The 17,252-nt window shown below is 34.7% G+C and overlaps 1 protein-coding gene across 41 annotated transcripts in view; it reads right to left on the bottom strand.

Moving 5' to 3' along the window:
- Positions 1-1,691: 1,691 nt before the first annotated feature.
- The window catches only part of ptk2ab (protein tyrosine kinase 2ab), a 133,404-nt gene continuing 117,843 nt past the window's right edge, over positions 1,692-17,252 (bottom strand). For all 41 annotated transcript variants that reach the window (XM_073924544.1, XM_073924535.1, XM_073924549.1 and 38 more), the window contains 5 exon segments: positions 14,992-15,031; positions 12,446-12,549; positions 5,004-5,159; positions 2,513-2,593; positions 1,692-2,416 (listed from right to left, as the gene is read on the bottom strand). In XM_073924544.1, the coding sequence (XP_073780645.1) occupies positions 2,204-2,416; positions 2,513-2,593; positions 5,004-5,159; positions 12,446-12,549; positions 14,992-15,031 (594 nt within the window). In that variant the 3' untranslated portion in view covers positions 1,692-2,203.

The following is a 17,252-nucleotide window of genomic DNA, read 5'->3' on the forward strand; positions in this document are numbered from 1 at the left end:
GGCTAAAAAATATTGAAAAGTTTTTAATTGCTTTTGTTCTAGCTGAAATAAAACAAATAAGATTCTCTCCAGAAGAAAAACATATTACAGCAAATACTGTGGAAAAATGCCTTGCTGTTAAACATCATTTGGAAAACATTTGAAAAAGAAAATTCACAGGATGTCTAATAATTTTGACTTCAACTGTATATGGGTTTAACAAAACTGGACAGTTGAAGGTTGGAATTGAAACAGAAGAATTGCTGCGGTAGCATTCAGAAGTGGTTGGGAAGGTGTAATGGTGTTTGAAATATTTTTGACACTTTTTTAATGCTCCTCGGTACTAATTGAGCAATGTTCAAACACCGTAGCCCATCTTAGTATGTGACCATATTCTATACTCTATTGACCATCTCCATCCTTTTATAACCACATGTGTCTTCATCCTCCAGTCCCCAGATCTCAATCCAATAGTGGTTCCAAAACCAATTTGATGATCAACGAAATTCCAAATATATAAAATGACAGTTATAATAATCATTACTAGCTTATTTACAGCAAATGAAATAAATAAATAATCTTATGCCAAATTCTGTTTATCCTTAAGCAAAGCTAACAACAATCCAACAGAGGACATTTACTGTTTTTGTTCAGACCTAGACTGAGCTTTAGGTATTACAGCAAACATTAAACAAAAATATAAGCATATTGTGCATAACTGCATTCAACATAAAAAGTCTGTTAGTGGTTGTTTTTAGGGCATGAGGGGTCATTTAGGATTTTGAGCAAGAGAGTTTTAAGTTTAATGCCACATCAGTTTCTCTGGCTATTTCATGGCAAAGAAAAAACAGATCAAATTTAGAAACATTTTATAAATAACACTTCTCTAAAGTAAAAAAAATTAAAAATGTACAAAAAAAAAACTACCAGCAACAATAAATAATACATAAAATAAGTAAATCTAAAACATTTTTAAGCTTTACTTTTAATAAAAAATAAAATAAAAAAACACCCATTTTTCAAGGATTAACATTTAAAAACAACGCCTTTAAACTCTCTCCAGATAAAAATGAAAAAATTTTTCATAGTTAAAATCGTTAAAAAAGCTTCTGAACCACTGAAACAGAGCACGTAGGAATGTGCGGAAGATTCACAGGCTGTGTGATGTCAATATGGATGAAAATCTTCGGTCGACTCTTAAAACAAATTACAAACATTTTATAAATAACACTTATCTATAATAAAAAAATGTTCATACAAAAAAAACAACAACAATCAACAAAAATACATAATATAAGAAATAAAAAGATTTACTTTTGATAAAAACTTCTTTTCATTCACATTTTAAAATAACCCCTTTTGATTCTCTTCAGAGAAAAATTGTCTGATTTTGAGGAATTTTTATAGTTAGAATCTTCTGGAAAAAAGCTTATGAACCACTGAAATGGAAACAGAAGATTCACAACTGTGTGATGTCAATATGAATGAAAATACTCTGGGAGACGTTTCCAGCCCCTTACCGAATTCCACAAATAATTAATGCAGTTCAGTAAGTAAAAAGAGGCCCAAGCTGGGATTAGTAGGAGCACCTAAATAAGTATCTGGCGAGTGTATACCTCCCCTGTAAACAAAATCAATCATAACACATTTTTATTAGCAACCTGTGTGCATGTTTGTATCAAACCTGTTGACACAACGACACGAACACACACTTTATGAATTCAGTCATAGCTTTATTTTACCTCTAGGTGGCACAAGGCCCAAATATACAACACTCTCCCTCTATCTCAGTCCTAGGAGAAGCGTGAGAGTCATCAATGCAAACCCAGACTCTCCAACTGAGACCTCTCTCTCCAGTTCTACTGTGCAAAACAGTCTTCTACGATCTCCCAACTAGAACCCGAGCGGAGCGGGATCTAGATTAGTGTAGTCCCAGTCAATGAAACACAGACATATTAGATACAGTGTAAGAGTGTCTCTTTTTTCCCTCCAGAGACGTTTTTAAAGCTCAGAATCGCCCCTGTCAGCATCCGGTCACCGTCCTCATAGAGATCCAGTCTGGTCCAGCTCATCCGTTAAATAAATCCAGAGCCCGGCTCACGGTAGCTTAACGTGAGGGTGGGTGAGTAGTGAAGGGGGCTCATGAGACTCCGTTATTAGTGTACAAGTCTGTGCTGGTGTGTGTGTGTTCATCACGTGCGTCTACGTGTCCTCTTTTGCGGGGCTAATGTGGTCGCGCCTGGCCCAACAACTTCAGCCTGGCTTGGTCGATCACATCCAGCAGGTTCTTGGCGTCTACGGCGAGCGCGTGCGCAGCTGTTAGCATCTGTTTCTTGTAGTCCTGCTGTAGGCTTGTCATGACGTACTGCTGGGCCAACTTCATTTTATTTATCAGCTCAGCCAAATCTGAATTTAGAAGCTTCTGGGCCATTTCGATCTGAGCAGATGGAACATGAGTAAGTTAGTCAAGCTGCTGGGCACGAAACGGAGTATGAGTATTGGTATTTTGAGGCTAGCGTGTGAACTTGTTTACCTCTCTGTGCGTGTGAGCTGGTAATAAAGGTATGGTCTCATCCACTGTGGCCAATAATGTTCTCAGTGCTAATCCCACTTCCTGAAACATTTTGAAAAGTGTAGAGATCACAAAAATGCTACAAAAATGAAAGGCTGTCATTGTCAGTGTTGAGTAAGTTATTTCAAAAAAAAAATTTGATTATTAACTACATAATTATGTAGGCTTGAGAGAGCCAACTAATTGTTATCCTACTCAAACATATAATTATTATTCTGTCTTCTTAGACTAATACCAAGCCCCAAACTTGGCCTAAAGCTGTGTTCTACGTTAATTTGATTGCTTTACCTTTTCAGATTTAACAGACTTATAGTTTTCCAATAAATCATTTTTAAGCATATATTTTTCTAAATATGGCAAGCTTTTTTATACTTAAAGGTTCAAGACACGCTGGAGTACTTTGTTTGAGATGTTAACAGATTTGTGTGTGTGTGTGTGTTGAGCATCAGTTTAAACAATGTTAGCACCTGTCAGCTTTAATTGTGGGGAAAACTGGATGAAATTGAGCTTTTGTCAGCTAATTTCATTTTCGGGTTTATTTATTTATTCATTTATTACATATTTATTGCCACATCAGCAACTTATGGCTATTTCGTGGCCAAATGGATATACATTAAAATATTAAATGATAAAAAACAAATTCGTATTACACTAAAAAAGTTACTTGTTTAAATGTATAAAATAGAAATAGATAGAATTCACACAAAAATTTATTTAAAGTTAAATATGATTTTTCAGCTCTTAAAACTCTTCCAGGTGGTACGTTTTTAAAAATGTCCATCAAAGTATTCTCCTTATAAAAATGTTGTCTAATGGAATTTAAACTTCTGCATTCATTTTCGGGTTTAAAATAATTTTTCGGCGGGATCAAAATCGGTGACGTAGAGCGAATCTGCTAGTGGAGTGATGAAATGTCGGTTTCTCATTATTATTCCTAGCGGAATTTCCTTATCCTATGAGAAGACCTTGCTTCTTAATTATTCATAAGAGCATGTGCTTTCCGAAGACAAGGCAGACCTGCCAAGCTGTGAGACCTGTGAGCATGCGTCTGCGCATGTCAAGCAGTGTTTAGCCGTTCATAAAGGGCTGTATGTGTTTGTTTCCATGATCCATGGGGTTTGTTGCATGTTTTTCCCTGCGATGATCTAGCAAAGCTGTTGGTTTGCAGCAAGCATTTTTTTGTCGGGAGAGCTGTATGAGAATTGGAAAATGGCAGACTTTTGTCCATTTTTAAAAATTTTTTTAAATTCTCCGGATTACCAACAGGGTTAATGGTTGGAATAGACGGCAAGAGATCTGCTGCACTGCTATACTCTGTGTCTGCATTCAGACCAGGGGATTCAGAAGGGAATAAGTCCCCCTCATTTATAGTGCTTACATGGTTATCTTTATGATGTAACAAATCGTGGTTATGTGTATATGCAATTATGAATAACAAATGTAGAAGGGCATAAAATTACTCATTGTTTGTTTCTTTGCATTTTAACTTTGTAAACTATAAAATTATGGGTCTCATTTGCACTCCTCTGCTCGTAGAGCTCTAAGCCAATCTTAGAGCATTGGTAGACTTGAAAAGAGGGGTTTCATGACCCTTTAAAGTCCATATTTTGTACTGATATTTTTTTACAAAAAGTCATTTGTTACTGATATGGCAAGCCATTTTTTGCATGTATCCCTTCCACACTCAATGTATACACCCCAAGCCAACATCAAAGTTCATCAACGAACTTCAGATTCTAGTTACAATTTTATTTCAAGTTTTCTTAGAATTAATTTGTTTCAAATGTAACTTAGTTGTGTAATAAGGAATTTAATTACTTAACTAAATACTAAATATCCTCATAGTTCTCAATGTGTAGACCGTAGAAATCACTTTCTAATTTTGGGATTTTGACTAAAATTCTTTACATTTTAGTCAAACAAGACCATTTATTTTTGTTTTGAAAATTAACATTAAGTTTGTCATAAATGTTTCTTAAGCATGTGCAGTTGAACAAAAAAAAAAAAAAAAAAGAAAAGAAAGAAAAGGGGTAAAAATGATTTTGTTTGCCAAAGTTTTCAATGTCAGGTCATGTGCGTGTAAATGTAGTAAATACGCAGTAGAAGTGGAAGACCAGACTTTAGCTAACAAAAAAAACTTTGTATGATTACAGCCAAACAACTAAAGTCACATGGAACATTAATACTAATAATAGTTTTTTTGGTTCCATTTTTCAAATTTGAACATCTTGGGACTCTTGGTGTCTATGGAGGCCAGAGAGCCCCTGCATTTCATCTAAAATATCTTCATTTGTGTTCCAAAGATGAACGAATGCCTTAGAGGTTTGGTACAACAAGAGTAAATTATGGTAATATGTTAAATTGTGGATGAACAACCCCTTTAAAATCATTAATAAAAACATGTTTAGTGACTATAGTAAACATATAACATATTTCTCAGTTTGTGTTGTACCTTCACCATGGGCACGTATTCTTCAGGCGGCGCAGGCTGGATTTTACTGGACATCTCAATGACTGCCTTCACCAGTCCTGTCACATTTTCATACACTTTATCGTTGGAGCGATCCAAGTTAGCCGTTGGTGGTGGATTGATCTCCTGAGGCTGAATCTAGACAAGAACATATACAAGTTTTTTTAAATGATGGATTAATGAAGATTCCTATGCATATAAACAAAGGATTTAGGATGAAGGTTTGAGTTATTGAGTCCATGTTATGTGATGATCAAGTGAGAGGTTTGTGTTATGGTACAAATTTGACACTAGATGGCAATACAAGCAACTACTGAGACCCATCACTACCCACAATATGAGCAGATTCAATATTAGTCTGCACTGGTTGATTTGAATACAAAATAAGATGTGATGACAAAATGAGAAAACCTTTTACAAACTAGTCACAGAATGATTCAAAACCTCTACTAGTTTGTGCTACAATAAATAAAAAGAAAAAGAATTTGGCAAGCAGTTTTAGCATTTAACTTATAAAATATACAAGTATCTATTTCCATGCAACTTGTATTTATTTAGATATTAGAATCTTTTTTTAAGGGAACCTATTATGTACCTGTTTACAAGATGTAAAATAAGTTTCTGATGTCCCTAGAGTGTGTTTGTGAAATTTCAGCTCAAAACACCCCACAAATACACTTTTATAACTTTTTAAAACTGCCCCTTTTATGCTACGATCCTGAATGTGCTGTTTTGGTGACTGTCTCTTTAAATTGAAATGAGATTGTGCTCCCAGCCTTCTTTTCAAACGTGTCAGCAAAGTGGCAAACACGATTAATGTCCTAGGCTAATAAGGGAGAGATCATCACCAATGGGCCGGTCTTTCCTTCTCAGGTGACATGTACAAAGGGAGTTTTTATCAAGTCTTACTATCAAAAATAAAATTAATAAACTTTTTACAATGAAAAGCTGGTTATACTGACAAACATTTTCCACACAACTGTATTTAAACCCCTTATACAATTGATTTTTTGCATAACAGGTGCCCTTTAAGTACTGATACATACTGTATTTAATATTTACACATCTCTGTACTAGGAGTCTTTAGTTAGACGCTAGTATTAGTCATTAGATACGAATAATTAAATCATTATATGCAAGTACTCATTTAGTAGTAGCTAGTAAATACTATTAAATGTTAACTTGTGTCAAATTTTTAAATGTTAAACATTCACTTAAGGAAACTCACTAAGATATAAACTATTTAGTTTTGATTAGCATGTATTCCAATTACCATTAGTGCATATTATTAACTAATATATAAATAATAATAATAATAGTAGTTATTCTGTTTTGAAAACGTAATTATTCCAACGACTAGTATCAGTTATTATTAGAAAGTATTCTAATCTTACTGCATTTTTTACTTGACTTATATTAGGACTAATTCGAAATACCCCAGTACACTTCAAGTAAAATGTTTACTAATTTTAAATAAGTTTTTAAGTTTAATAAAGTTTACAATGTTACATAATAAATAAGTACTAGTTACTGTCTAGATTTAATGAACATTAGTAGTTATTAATAAGTACACTGTCTGAATAGTCTTGTCACCTATCCAAGTTTTAGAAACAACAAATAATAACTTGACTTCTAAAGTAGTCAATCATTTGGTATCAGAAATGGCTTTTGAAAGGCAAAGGCCTCTAAATTAAGCTTATTTACGAAAATAAAATATAATCATGCCTTGATTTTAATTTTTTAATTAGGAAAGTAAGGTCTGACTTTGCTTAGACAAAAGTCTTGTCACTTAACAGAAATAATGTACAGTATAAAGTCATGGTGCAGTGAAAAAAGAAAATATATTGTGTATGACTCCCATGAGCTTGGAGGACTACATCCATACATCTGTGCAATGACTTAAATAACCTATAAATAAAGTCATCTGGAATGGCAAAGAAAGCGTCCTTGCAGGACTCTTTGGATTCATCCTCAATGTCCATCTTACCCCAGACATGCTCATTAATGTTTATGTCTGGTGACTGGGCTGGCCAATCCTGGAGCACCTTGACATTCTTTGTTTTAAGGAACTTTGATGTGGAGGCTGAAGTATGAGAAGGAGTGCTATCCTACTGAAGAATTGGCCCTCTCCTGTGTTTTGTAATGTAATGGGCAGCACAAATGTCTTGATATCTTAGGCTGTTGATGTTGCCATCCACTCTGCAGGTCTCTCGCACACCTCATTACTGAATGTAACCCTAAACCATGATTTTTCCTTCACCAAACTTGACTGATTTCTATTAGGATCTTGGATCCATGCGAGTTCCAAGGTCTTGTGCAGTATTTGTGATGCTTGAGATGCAGTTTAACAGATGATTCATCAGAAAAATCAACCTTCCTCCACTTTTACAAATGATTAACAAAAAGTCAAGATATAATTTGTTACTCTTACAATTGGGATTGACGACAAGACTTTTGTCAGGTAGTGTACTAGTATATAACAAATAATTATTAGCACCTTATTAAATTTCTAGATTATTAGTAGTACGAGTAACTACTGAATTAATAAAAACTAGTGTTCATAATTCGATTTAGATGTATGAAGTACAAGTATCTAATGATCAAGTGTTACGGGTAGTTGGGTAAGTTTTTATTCATTCATTCATTTATTTTCTTGTCGGCTTAGTCCCTTTATTAATCCGGGGTCGCCACAGCAGAATGAACCGCCAACTTATCCAGCAAGTTTTTATGCAGCGGATGCCCTTCCAGCCGCAACCCATCTTTGTGAAACATCCACACACACATTCACACACACACTCATACACTACGGACAATTTAGCCTACCCAATTCACCTGTACCGCATGTCTTTGGACTGTGGAGGAAACCGGAGCACCCGGAGGAAACCCACGCGAACGCAGGGAGAACATGCAAGCTCCACACAGAAACGCCAACTGAGCCAAGGATCGAACCAGCGATCCAGCTTCTTGCTGTGAGGCGAACGTGCTACCCATTGCGTCGCCGGGTAAGTTTTTAGTATCTAAATAATAAGCACTAGTAGCTAATTAATTAGTAGTAAAAGATATAAAAGGTATAGTAGTATAAAATTCTATATACTGGTATGATTTATAGATTAAATGTTAAAATTGCTTGACAAATGGTTAAGTACGGTGATAAGATCCACACAGAGGTAGTTCAGTTTAGTGGATAATTAAGTTATGATAGTAAATGATACGGCTGAGTAATGACATAGCAACAGGTTAAAGAGGGGCACAAACACAGACAGAAACATTCGACTGAGTCTACAGGTGCTCTTACCCTCCAGGGCTACCAGTGCAAAAACAGTGCAACAGAGGAAGGGCAGAGGCACAGAGCAAGAGAACACAGTGCAGAGAGGGAGAAAAAGAGAGAAACAAAGAGATTAATAAATACAACTTCACATACGCATGCTGCAACGAAAGAAGAAGAAAACAGCTGGCGGTCACAATAGAGTTCGTGTGCAAGTCAATGTAAAATAAATATACTCAGCATAATGTGTAGCATATTGATAGAGAGATTTTGAAATTAGGATGTTAATTAGTTGTAAAAGAAATCCATAAAGTGAAATTAAAACGTTTATTATGAAATATAATAGTATTTTTGAGTAAAGTTCTAAGATAAGACAATAAGAAATACCTATTAAACTAAAATTGTGACCACAAAACCACAGTATGTATTAAAACCGTGTGATAGATGCACCATTACACTTTTAATGTATATCTATAGCCACTTTTACACTAGTACGGTGTGGTACGGTACAATCTAGCATGGCCACTGCAGTTTAGTACCGTTTAAAGTGGTATTATCACTATAGTTGCGCTGACTCTACTGTTATGACATTACAGCAAACGCGACATGAACAAATGCATCAAACAAACCAACTCACAACACAGAGGCAGATGCTTTGGTGTCTCTTTTAGCAAATTCAATAAAACTGGTAATACACTGAATAGTTCAAAAACGAGATTTTATTGGTTGTCACTTCTTCTAACATCAATAAATGTAGTGAATTTGCGTTGACAGTTGATGGGTCAGTCTTATCACCATCTCCATCCCCATCAGGTGCGTAACCTTCGTGTTCTCTTTGACTCTAAGCTTAGTCTGAAGCCTCATTTTAAACATTTTACTAAAACAGCCTTTTATCATCTCCGAAATACAGCCCGCATACATCCTTACCTCTCGAGGCATGATGCTGAAAGAATTGTCCATGCTTTTATCACGTCTCGTTTGTATTTTTGCAATTCTGTGTTCGGAGGGTTACCAGCTAATTCTCTCAAGATTTTACAATACATCCAAAATTCGGCTTCACGTGTGTTGACACATACATCATCTCGGTCTCACATTCCTCCTGTACTCTGACAGCTTCACTGGCTGCCCGTCAAGACTCGTATTGATTTTAACATATAAAGCGGTTCATGGTTCTGCTCCGTGTTACATTTGTGACTTGATATCCATATTCTCTGCCTCTCGCTGTCTCTGCCTCGGATCCTCAGCCTCAGTCCAAACTACAAAAGAGACCATGAGAGGTAGGGCATTCTCTTTTCGAGCACCCAAACTTTGGAATGCTCTTCCCACAAACATTAGGAATGCTGGTTCCTCAGACTGTTTTAAGAAAATACTTAAAACTCATCTTTTAGAACTGTTTTTAATTTGATATATCTCTTTTATTCTTACTGTATTTTTTATTGTTTTACAGTGCTTTGTTGTTTGTTTGTTTTTTTCTTGTAAGCGATTTGGGTCTTAGAAAAACGCATTATAAATAAAATGTATTATTATTATTATTATTAGTGACATTTCATCACCTTGGAATTATAAGGTTCTATCTGCTTTCTGAATGATTTTGAGATATTGGGCTTCAAAGTTTTTGCATTCCATATAGCAAACAGTATGTGTGTAACATTTGTTTTTTTAAATAAAAAGTTTTAAAATGTAAAAAACCTATAAAAAACATTTCATAATGTAAATAAAATGTCCTTTAATAAGAATATGTCAATGACAAAAATGTCAGATAAAACTTTATAATTCTAAAGTGACGATTTGTCTTGGACCAGTCAGTGATCAGCAACGTGCATAAGCAAAGACTGAATACACAAGACATGTCACTTGTATAGTTTTGAATGGGGAAAAGTGTAACGGTCAATACGGCGAATGAAGTTCTGCCTTCTGGAACAGGAGCCAATCACCAATTGCTATAGGTCGGAGCAGACGTGAGTTTCTGCAGATTTTGTGTGATTCAAACATTTAGAAATGAAACTAAAGACGCAGTTGTTGATTAATTTTATCAGTAACCCCTAATATGAAATTTAATCGCAAGCTTGGCAAGCAATTTTGGAGAATTTTATGTGCCCCCATTTCAAAGATGGCCACCAAGTGAAATGACTTGCCCTAAAGGGACTTGGGCATAAATCACATTTTGGTAATGGTTTGGCTCACTTGGAACCTCATCTTTTTGAAACCTCAAGTTTAGAAGACAGTTGAAAAGACCACAAAAGTGAGCTGTACCAAACCATGCTTAGCAATACAATGAACAAGCATTTATTAGTTCTTTTTTTTTCTCAGTGTAATAATCAGAGATAATATTTGACTTTTTATTAATATCTAATATCTACAGTACAGTAAGCTATATTGTTACTGTGATGTAAGTAATTCTATAAGCCAGGTCTGCCCAAACTTTTTCTTATGAAGTGCTAAAAAACAAATATGATTGCAGGCCGAAGGTAAATATAGCAAATTATATTACATTGAAGTTGCCATGGGTAATTTCATAATTTATTTCCTAATATTTCAAAATTAATAGAAAACATTACTTTACATCATATTAACAAACACAGTATAACTTTTTAAAATGATAACTAATTGCAATTAAACCACAAACAATCACATTGATAACACAGTGAAGTTCAGTACTGAATACACAAGACAAGCAGAATCTGTCTTTGCTTTGATTTGATTTGCTCACCGAAATCTTTTCATCGTCCTCTATGGTGACAGTGTGTACATTTAGACAAAATCAGATTAATTTACACCAGTGGTTCCCAACATTTTTATTTTTATTTTTTCCCCGAGACCACCTTTTCCACCAGAAAATACTGTAAGGCCCCCTCCAAATTAAATGATATTATCGCTCAAATAAACTTGCAGTATGTATGTCAAAAAAGGTTGTTTTCAAACAAACAATGTGTTTATTAATATATCTAGATATGTTTATGCACAAATAATAGCCTAATGTAAAATACAAAAGCAAAACATCAGTAGGCCATTTGTATTGTGTACACCTTGCAGTATTGGGGATGGTTCGTCTGCAAATGTCTTATTAATTTGGATGGCCTCATGGATTCGTTAGCAAGAACATTGGTGCAGATAATGCACTGTGGCTGGGTCAGGGACTCTTTTCTTCAAGAAAATGTAATAAAACAATAGGTTATTTTGTGTTTCAAGTATTGCTAGCTATGTATAGAACATTTTATTTCAGTTAGCTTTTAACAATAGAACAAACAAACAAAGTATAACATTAAATTTGAATCGACAATCTCTAACCCATCTCCATCATTCTACCTGCTCTCAGATTGGATGGCGGGCCCTAGTTTGGGCATCTCTAATCTAAGCTATTTAAGAAAACATCATCAACAACAAAACGGGCTTTTTATTATATTCCAAAAATCTAATGCTAATTTGTAATTATTTTAAACTTTTTGATTAATCAAAATGTGCTGTGTTTCCTGCTGACTTGCTAAATGTTCATACGTTTTGACACTAACTTCTTCTTACAAATTCATACAAAATTGCCACCTTGTAAAATAATAACGCTTTGGCATAACATCAGCTTCAAAACCCCCATCCAAACTTGTTAAAGCAACACCAACATGTTTGTTGAATTTTTTTTACAGGGCCTTTAAATAAGCTATTTCTCCTGGCCAACAAACATCCACCCACAGGTAAAAACGCACACACTCCATTCAAATGCACATGGTTTTCTAATCATATTTTCCATTCTGCTTTGCATTTCTGCTGTTGTTTGCGACCAACAGCATCAGGAAAATGTGCAGGAATGGAAACTGCCGGGGTTCTCGGTGTGCAGGGATCTGTTTTATGAGAGACCCCGCTGAACAATTGTGCGTGTGTGTGTGTATGTGTGTGTGTGTATATTTGAAAAGAGGTTTTCAGGAATGAGGATGATTTTAATGAGGCTTGGCAAACAGCATCTGTTGGCATGCTAACTGCTCCTGAAGGCGACCCGTGAGTGCAGATGCTAATCTTACCAGCCTCTCAGAGAGTGTGTGTGTGTGTGTGTGTGCGCGTTTCAAACTTTATGTGGTTTAAAAACAGCGCACATTGGTCTATGTGAAGTTATAGATGCACAATGGTCATTTGAAGCTGTAAAAAAGCTAAGTTTAGATAATTCTGGTACCTTGACGCCTTCATTGTAACTCTCGGTAGGGTTGAGGCCAGAGACTCCTGCTGCGTGGCTTGGAGCTCCGGGACGAGGGGGCTTTTTAGGAGGGGCTGCATGCTCTGTGGGTGACAAGAAAGTCTGTAAGTCAGCCTGCACTAAAAAGTGCCAACATCAGAAAAATACATTTTCAAGAGGCCCAAATTGATACTTTCATACGCTGACATTTATAAAGCATCAGCACAAAGTAGTATGTACTGTAGACTGCCATTCAAAAGTTTGAGGTCACTTTGATTTGTTTTCTTTTTGAATGAATAGAGATAAAAAGAAAAACATCATATGACCACAAACAGATGGAAAATGTAAACCAACAGTGCTCAAGCAAAAGTACCATCACTTTCCAAAAATGTGTGAATAAAGAAGGAGAAAAAAGTGTAAAGAAGAGTAAAGAAATAGCTTTCAAAGCATTAAACTAAGTTAAAGTTGTCAGTAGTATTAACTGACACTCATAAAGTACTCATTAGTAGTTTTACTTTTTAATGTGCCAGTCTGCTGATTTCCATCTACTATCTCTAGCCAATCACATTGATAAATAAAATACAAATATTTAAAGCAAGTTACAAAGGAGGGAGTGAGTTAAAGCACTTCAGAAACTACTAGTGCTAATGCTAGTGCAGAAACTACTAGTGAGTAAAAATAGCATTAATCTAATGTAAAAGTACATAGTACGTGAATAAAAAGCAAGTAAAACAGAGTAAAAATCATTTGAAAAAATAAGTAAACTTCAGTATACTTACTCTTTATATAAATATATATACAGTACTTTCAGACAATTTTACTCAAAGTGAATACCAGGCTGCAAATTCCTTACTATTTTTTCCCTTGTCAACTGAATCAATAGATACATATAAAATACAAAAGCATGAATGTACTTAAATACTTAAACTAATACTTTGCTAAAGTACTTGAGTATTTTGTAATTATAGTATTTCGTACTTTACTACTCATTATTATTACCCCATTACTACCCTCTTATTATGACCCCTGACTGATAAAAAGAAATGTTTCTTAAGAAGTTGATCAGCATGTTATAATAATATCTAAAGCATTGTGTGAACCTGAAAAAGCCTGATGATTATTCAACTTTGAACCAATTAATACATAAAATGTAAAAATTATATATTAAACAGGTAACAGTTATTTAAGATTGCAATAGTATTTCACAACATTACTGCTTTTACTCTATCAAATAAACAGCCTTGGCGACTCCAAACTCGTCATTCACACTGAACTAATTTTTTCATTTCAATGTACTTGTTTAAAATAGTTTTTCTATGCAAATGCACTTGATGGACAGGTGTGACCACTATACTAACGTCCTGTGAATTTGCCGGCCCTCGCAAATGAGGACCATGTTTTCAAGATGCTGTGTCGACTTAAATGAATTGTTATTCATACACACAGTGCTGCTAATCACTGTCATTTGCAAAGCAGTTAACCAATCAGAAATACTTGGAGGCGGAATAAAGTTTATTGCACACTGAATTAGAAATTCATTTTTCCATAATTATTGCACATTAAAAACTAATTTGACCTGTTGTGTCAATCATATTGACACATTGCCCCAGAAAATTTCATCTGTCATAAAAAAAAAATCAAACTGGGTTTTTTGCTTTTTGCATCCTAAAAAAAATATTTAAGAGGTGTTTTGTCATAAAAAAATTCAAATTGGGTTTGTTTTTTGCTTTTCGCATGCAAAAAATCTATTTCAGAGGTCAGAGTCTCTGTACAAGCGAAAAGCCAAATACAGCACGCCGTTACTTGCGCCACAGATAACTTTATGACACACATAGAGCATAAAATAAAGACAGAATGTGGCGGACAGTTCAGAAGCCCTATATGCTGGATTCAATGACTGGCGCACCTCTGCCCTGGTGCTGTTTGGTTTGGTGTGTGAATCCATACATTTGACAATCTGCTCATTATAATAGAAAGCATGGTCTGCTTTCAATCCGTAGCTTTGACACGTCAACATGGCCACCATTTATTATAATGTATATAGGTACTTCAAGTCTCTGTTTAAGATTTGTTTACGTACGTGAATGTATGAAGTGTCACAAGCAATGTATTAAAATTCCATTGAATTCCTGAAATAAATTTTGCATTTCAGGATAATCAAGCGCAGCTCTTTGATAATGAGCCGAACTCTCCTTCCTCTCTAAGCAGTAGGCCTATTGGATGAGCTTTGCAGTACTATGGAGAAGAGAGGACTCCTTGACTCCGAAATGTTTTGCGTTTTTTCATAATGGATTAATTAATACGCATCGGACTCAGCGTGCAAGGTTTGTTTACGTGACAAATTTTTCGTACATGAATACGAAAAATAAGTATTCGAAACATTCAGACTTCAGTGTGCAATGATCTTAAGAGTTGCAAGCTTCTGTTTACAGTAGCATTTAGCAAGAGGGCATGACAGCACTTAGGCGCAAAGACGCGTTGTGTGTGAATGGCCCCCAAGAACATAAAACAACATATCATGTAAATAGAATTGGCCCAGAACTCACCTGCTTTCCCTATAGGTTGGTAGATGTGCTGGTTTCCAGTCTGCAAAGCAAAAACACAGTTAAAAATATGCAGGAGCCAAGACAGACTGTGCCATGTGTGTTGTTGTGGTCTGGGTGGGGAGCAGCTTGGATGCCTGGCATGCCAACACACACACATACACATCTGCCAAGACCACAGAGAATCAAAGAGGACGGCCCAATGGGACGGGACAGACATTCAAAACCACTGCAGTAGACAAACAAGCTCTAGAGCAGCTGTGAAGATCTGCTTGCAAAGATCCAGATCATCACACGCATGAAAAACACTCAGAAACTAATAGACATCTGTGCTGGTTCTGCATTAACATAACAAGTGGGAGTGCAGAGGAGATTGGGTTTCTTGAGTGTCCACTGCTGGTTGTTTCCTCACAAAAGGGCCCTTGTCCTTGGTCTCTCATCTGTTTTTTTTTTTTGATAGATATCCAGCTATGATAGACATTTCAGCACCTTTAAGCTTATGAAAGCCACTATGGCAAAACAAATGCACATAAAAAGATTCAATTATGAGATTACAAGAGTTTGCTGATGAAAAAGTCTCTGTTTTGCATTTCTTACCAATAAAATGGTCATGTATTGTTTTAATATTAATAAAAAAACGTCCCCAAAAATGTAAATAAATTGTAACACAGATTATCCATGTTTTTTTGCAGATGTTGAAGTTTTCCTTTTAGATCAGTCTCAACTTATGATATTCAGGTTGATGATGAGATATCTCATTTAGATCGACCTAAAATCAATCAAATATCAACATCTAATCATGTTACACCTTAATGTTGTGTGGATGCTACCACTGTGACATCTACCAGATGTTGGATTTTGGTCACTTTCCAACACAACCTAATATCAATCAAATATCAATGTAATTTGACATCATTATTGGACGTCAAAATAACGTTGTCCCTAGACGCTGGCTAGACATTGAATTTTGGTCACTTGACGTCATGACCTAAATCTAATCTAATATTAACGTCTTAAAATGTTGTGTGCCTGCTGGGCATATTCAGAAAACATGCTATATGCAAGTGTCTACCTCAATTTTTTCCAATAACAGCATAGTACGTCACAAAAATGGGTAAAAAAAAAAAGTTAAATCGAGACTGAGTGTAATATATTAAATAATAATAACCTTTATTTATAACCAGGTAAGTCAATTAAAAACCATTTCTCATTTACAATGACGACCTGGCCAAGAGGCAACATAAAAAGCAGATAAGAAGCAGCAGTGAAACAATTTAATTTCACAAATGAAGAAAATAACATATAAAACCAAGAAAAAACTATTAAGAAGCACAGTGATCTTGTACTATTAACTGGTTTGGATTTTTTAAGAGGATTTTTTAATAGTGAAATGAAAGTGTTAATGTTAAAACAAAATGTCACTTATTATGGGCTATACTTATTAAAATACATAAATAAAAAGTTATCATAGTTTGTTTTATTATTTTTAAAATGACAAAAATGGTGATCCATAAAATCTGTAAAAATATTTTTAGTTTTAAATATGAACAATATGTCAGTTTTTTGGTATACAAAAAATGATTGTCAGTCAAAAAGTTTAACTATTCATCGTAGACCAATATATACATATACATATATATATATATATATATATATATATATATATATATATATATATATATATATATATATATATATATATATATATATATATATATATATATGTATGTATGTATATATTGGTCTACGATGAGCTGTTAAACTTTTTAATAGTTTTTTTTTTAATTAGAAAATAATTTGTATATCTCTTTTAATTAGAAAATAGGTAATTTTGGACCCCCACTGTACTGTATGTTGATGTGTACCACAGAGGCATTTCACATTTGTCAGTCTCCCACCGAAATCACTTTAAGTGAAATTCCTGTGCATGTTCAGAATTCCCCCACAGCGAGTGTTGACGCCCATATACAAAATAATTTACTGCAGATGTCCATGAGCTGGAAACACCACTATATTTAGCATGACCTGATCAGATGATTAACTCACACTACTGTGTGCAGATATCAGCACTTTGAGCTCTTCTTGTACAAAAGGAATTGCAAAAATGCTTGCTTTTTATTAAAGCATGTTAAAAGAAAAAAACAAAATAGGTAAAGCCAGTTTTTATATTTTTTATTTTTGCAAACAATCTCTTTAAAATTAAATGAATAAAACTTACAGTATTCACAAAATTTTCTGAAAGTTATATACCAATTTAATGCCTG

The sequence above is a fragment of the Danio rerio genome, chromosome 16 (genome assembly GCF_049306965.1).
Source record: "Danio rerio strain Tuebingen ecotype United States chromosome 16, GRCz12tu, whole genome shotgun sequence".
In the NCBI taxonomy this organism is placed as follows: Eukaryota; Metazoa; Chordata; class Actinopteri; order Cypriniformes; family Danionidae; genus Danio; species Danio rerio.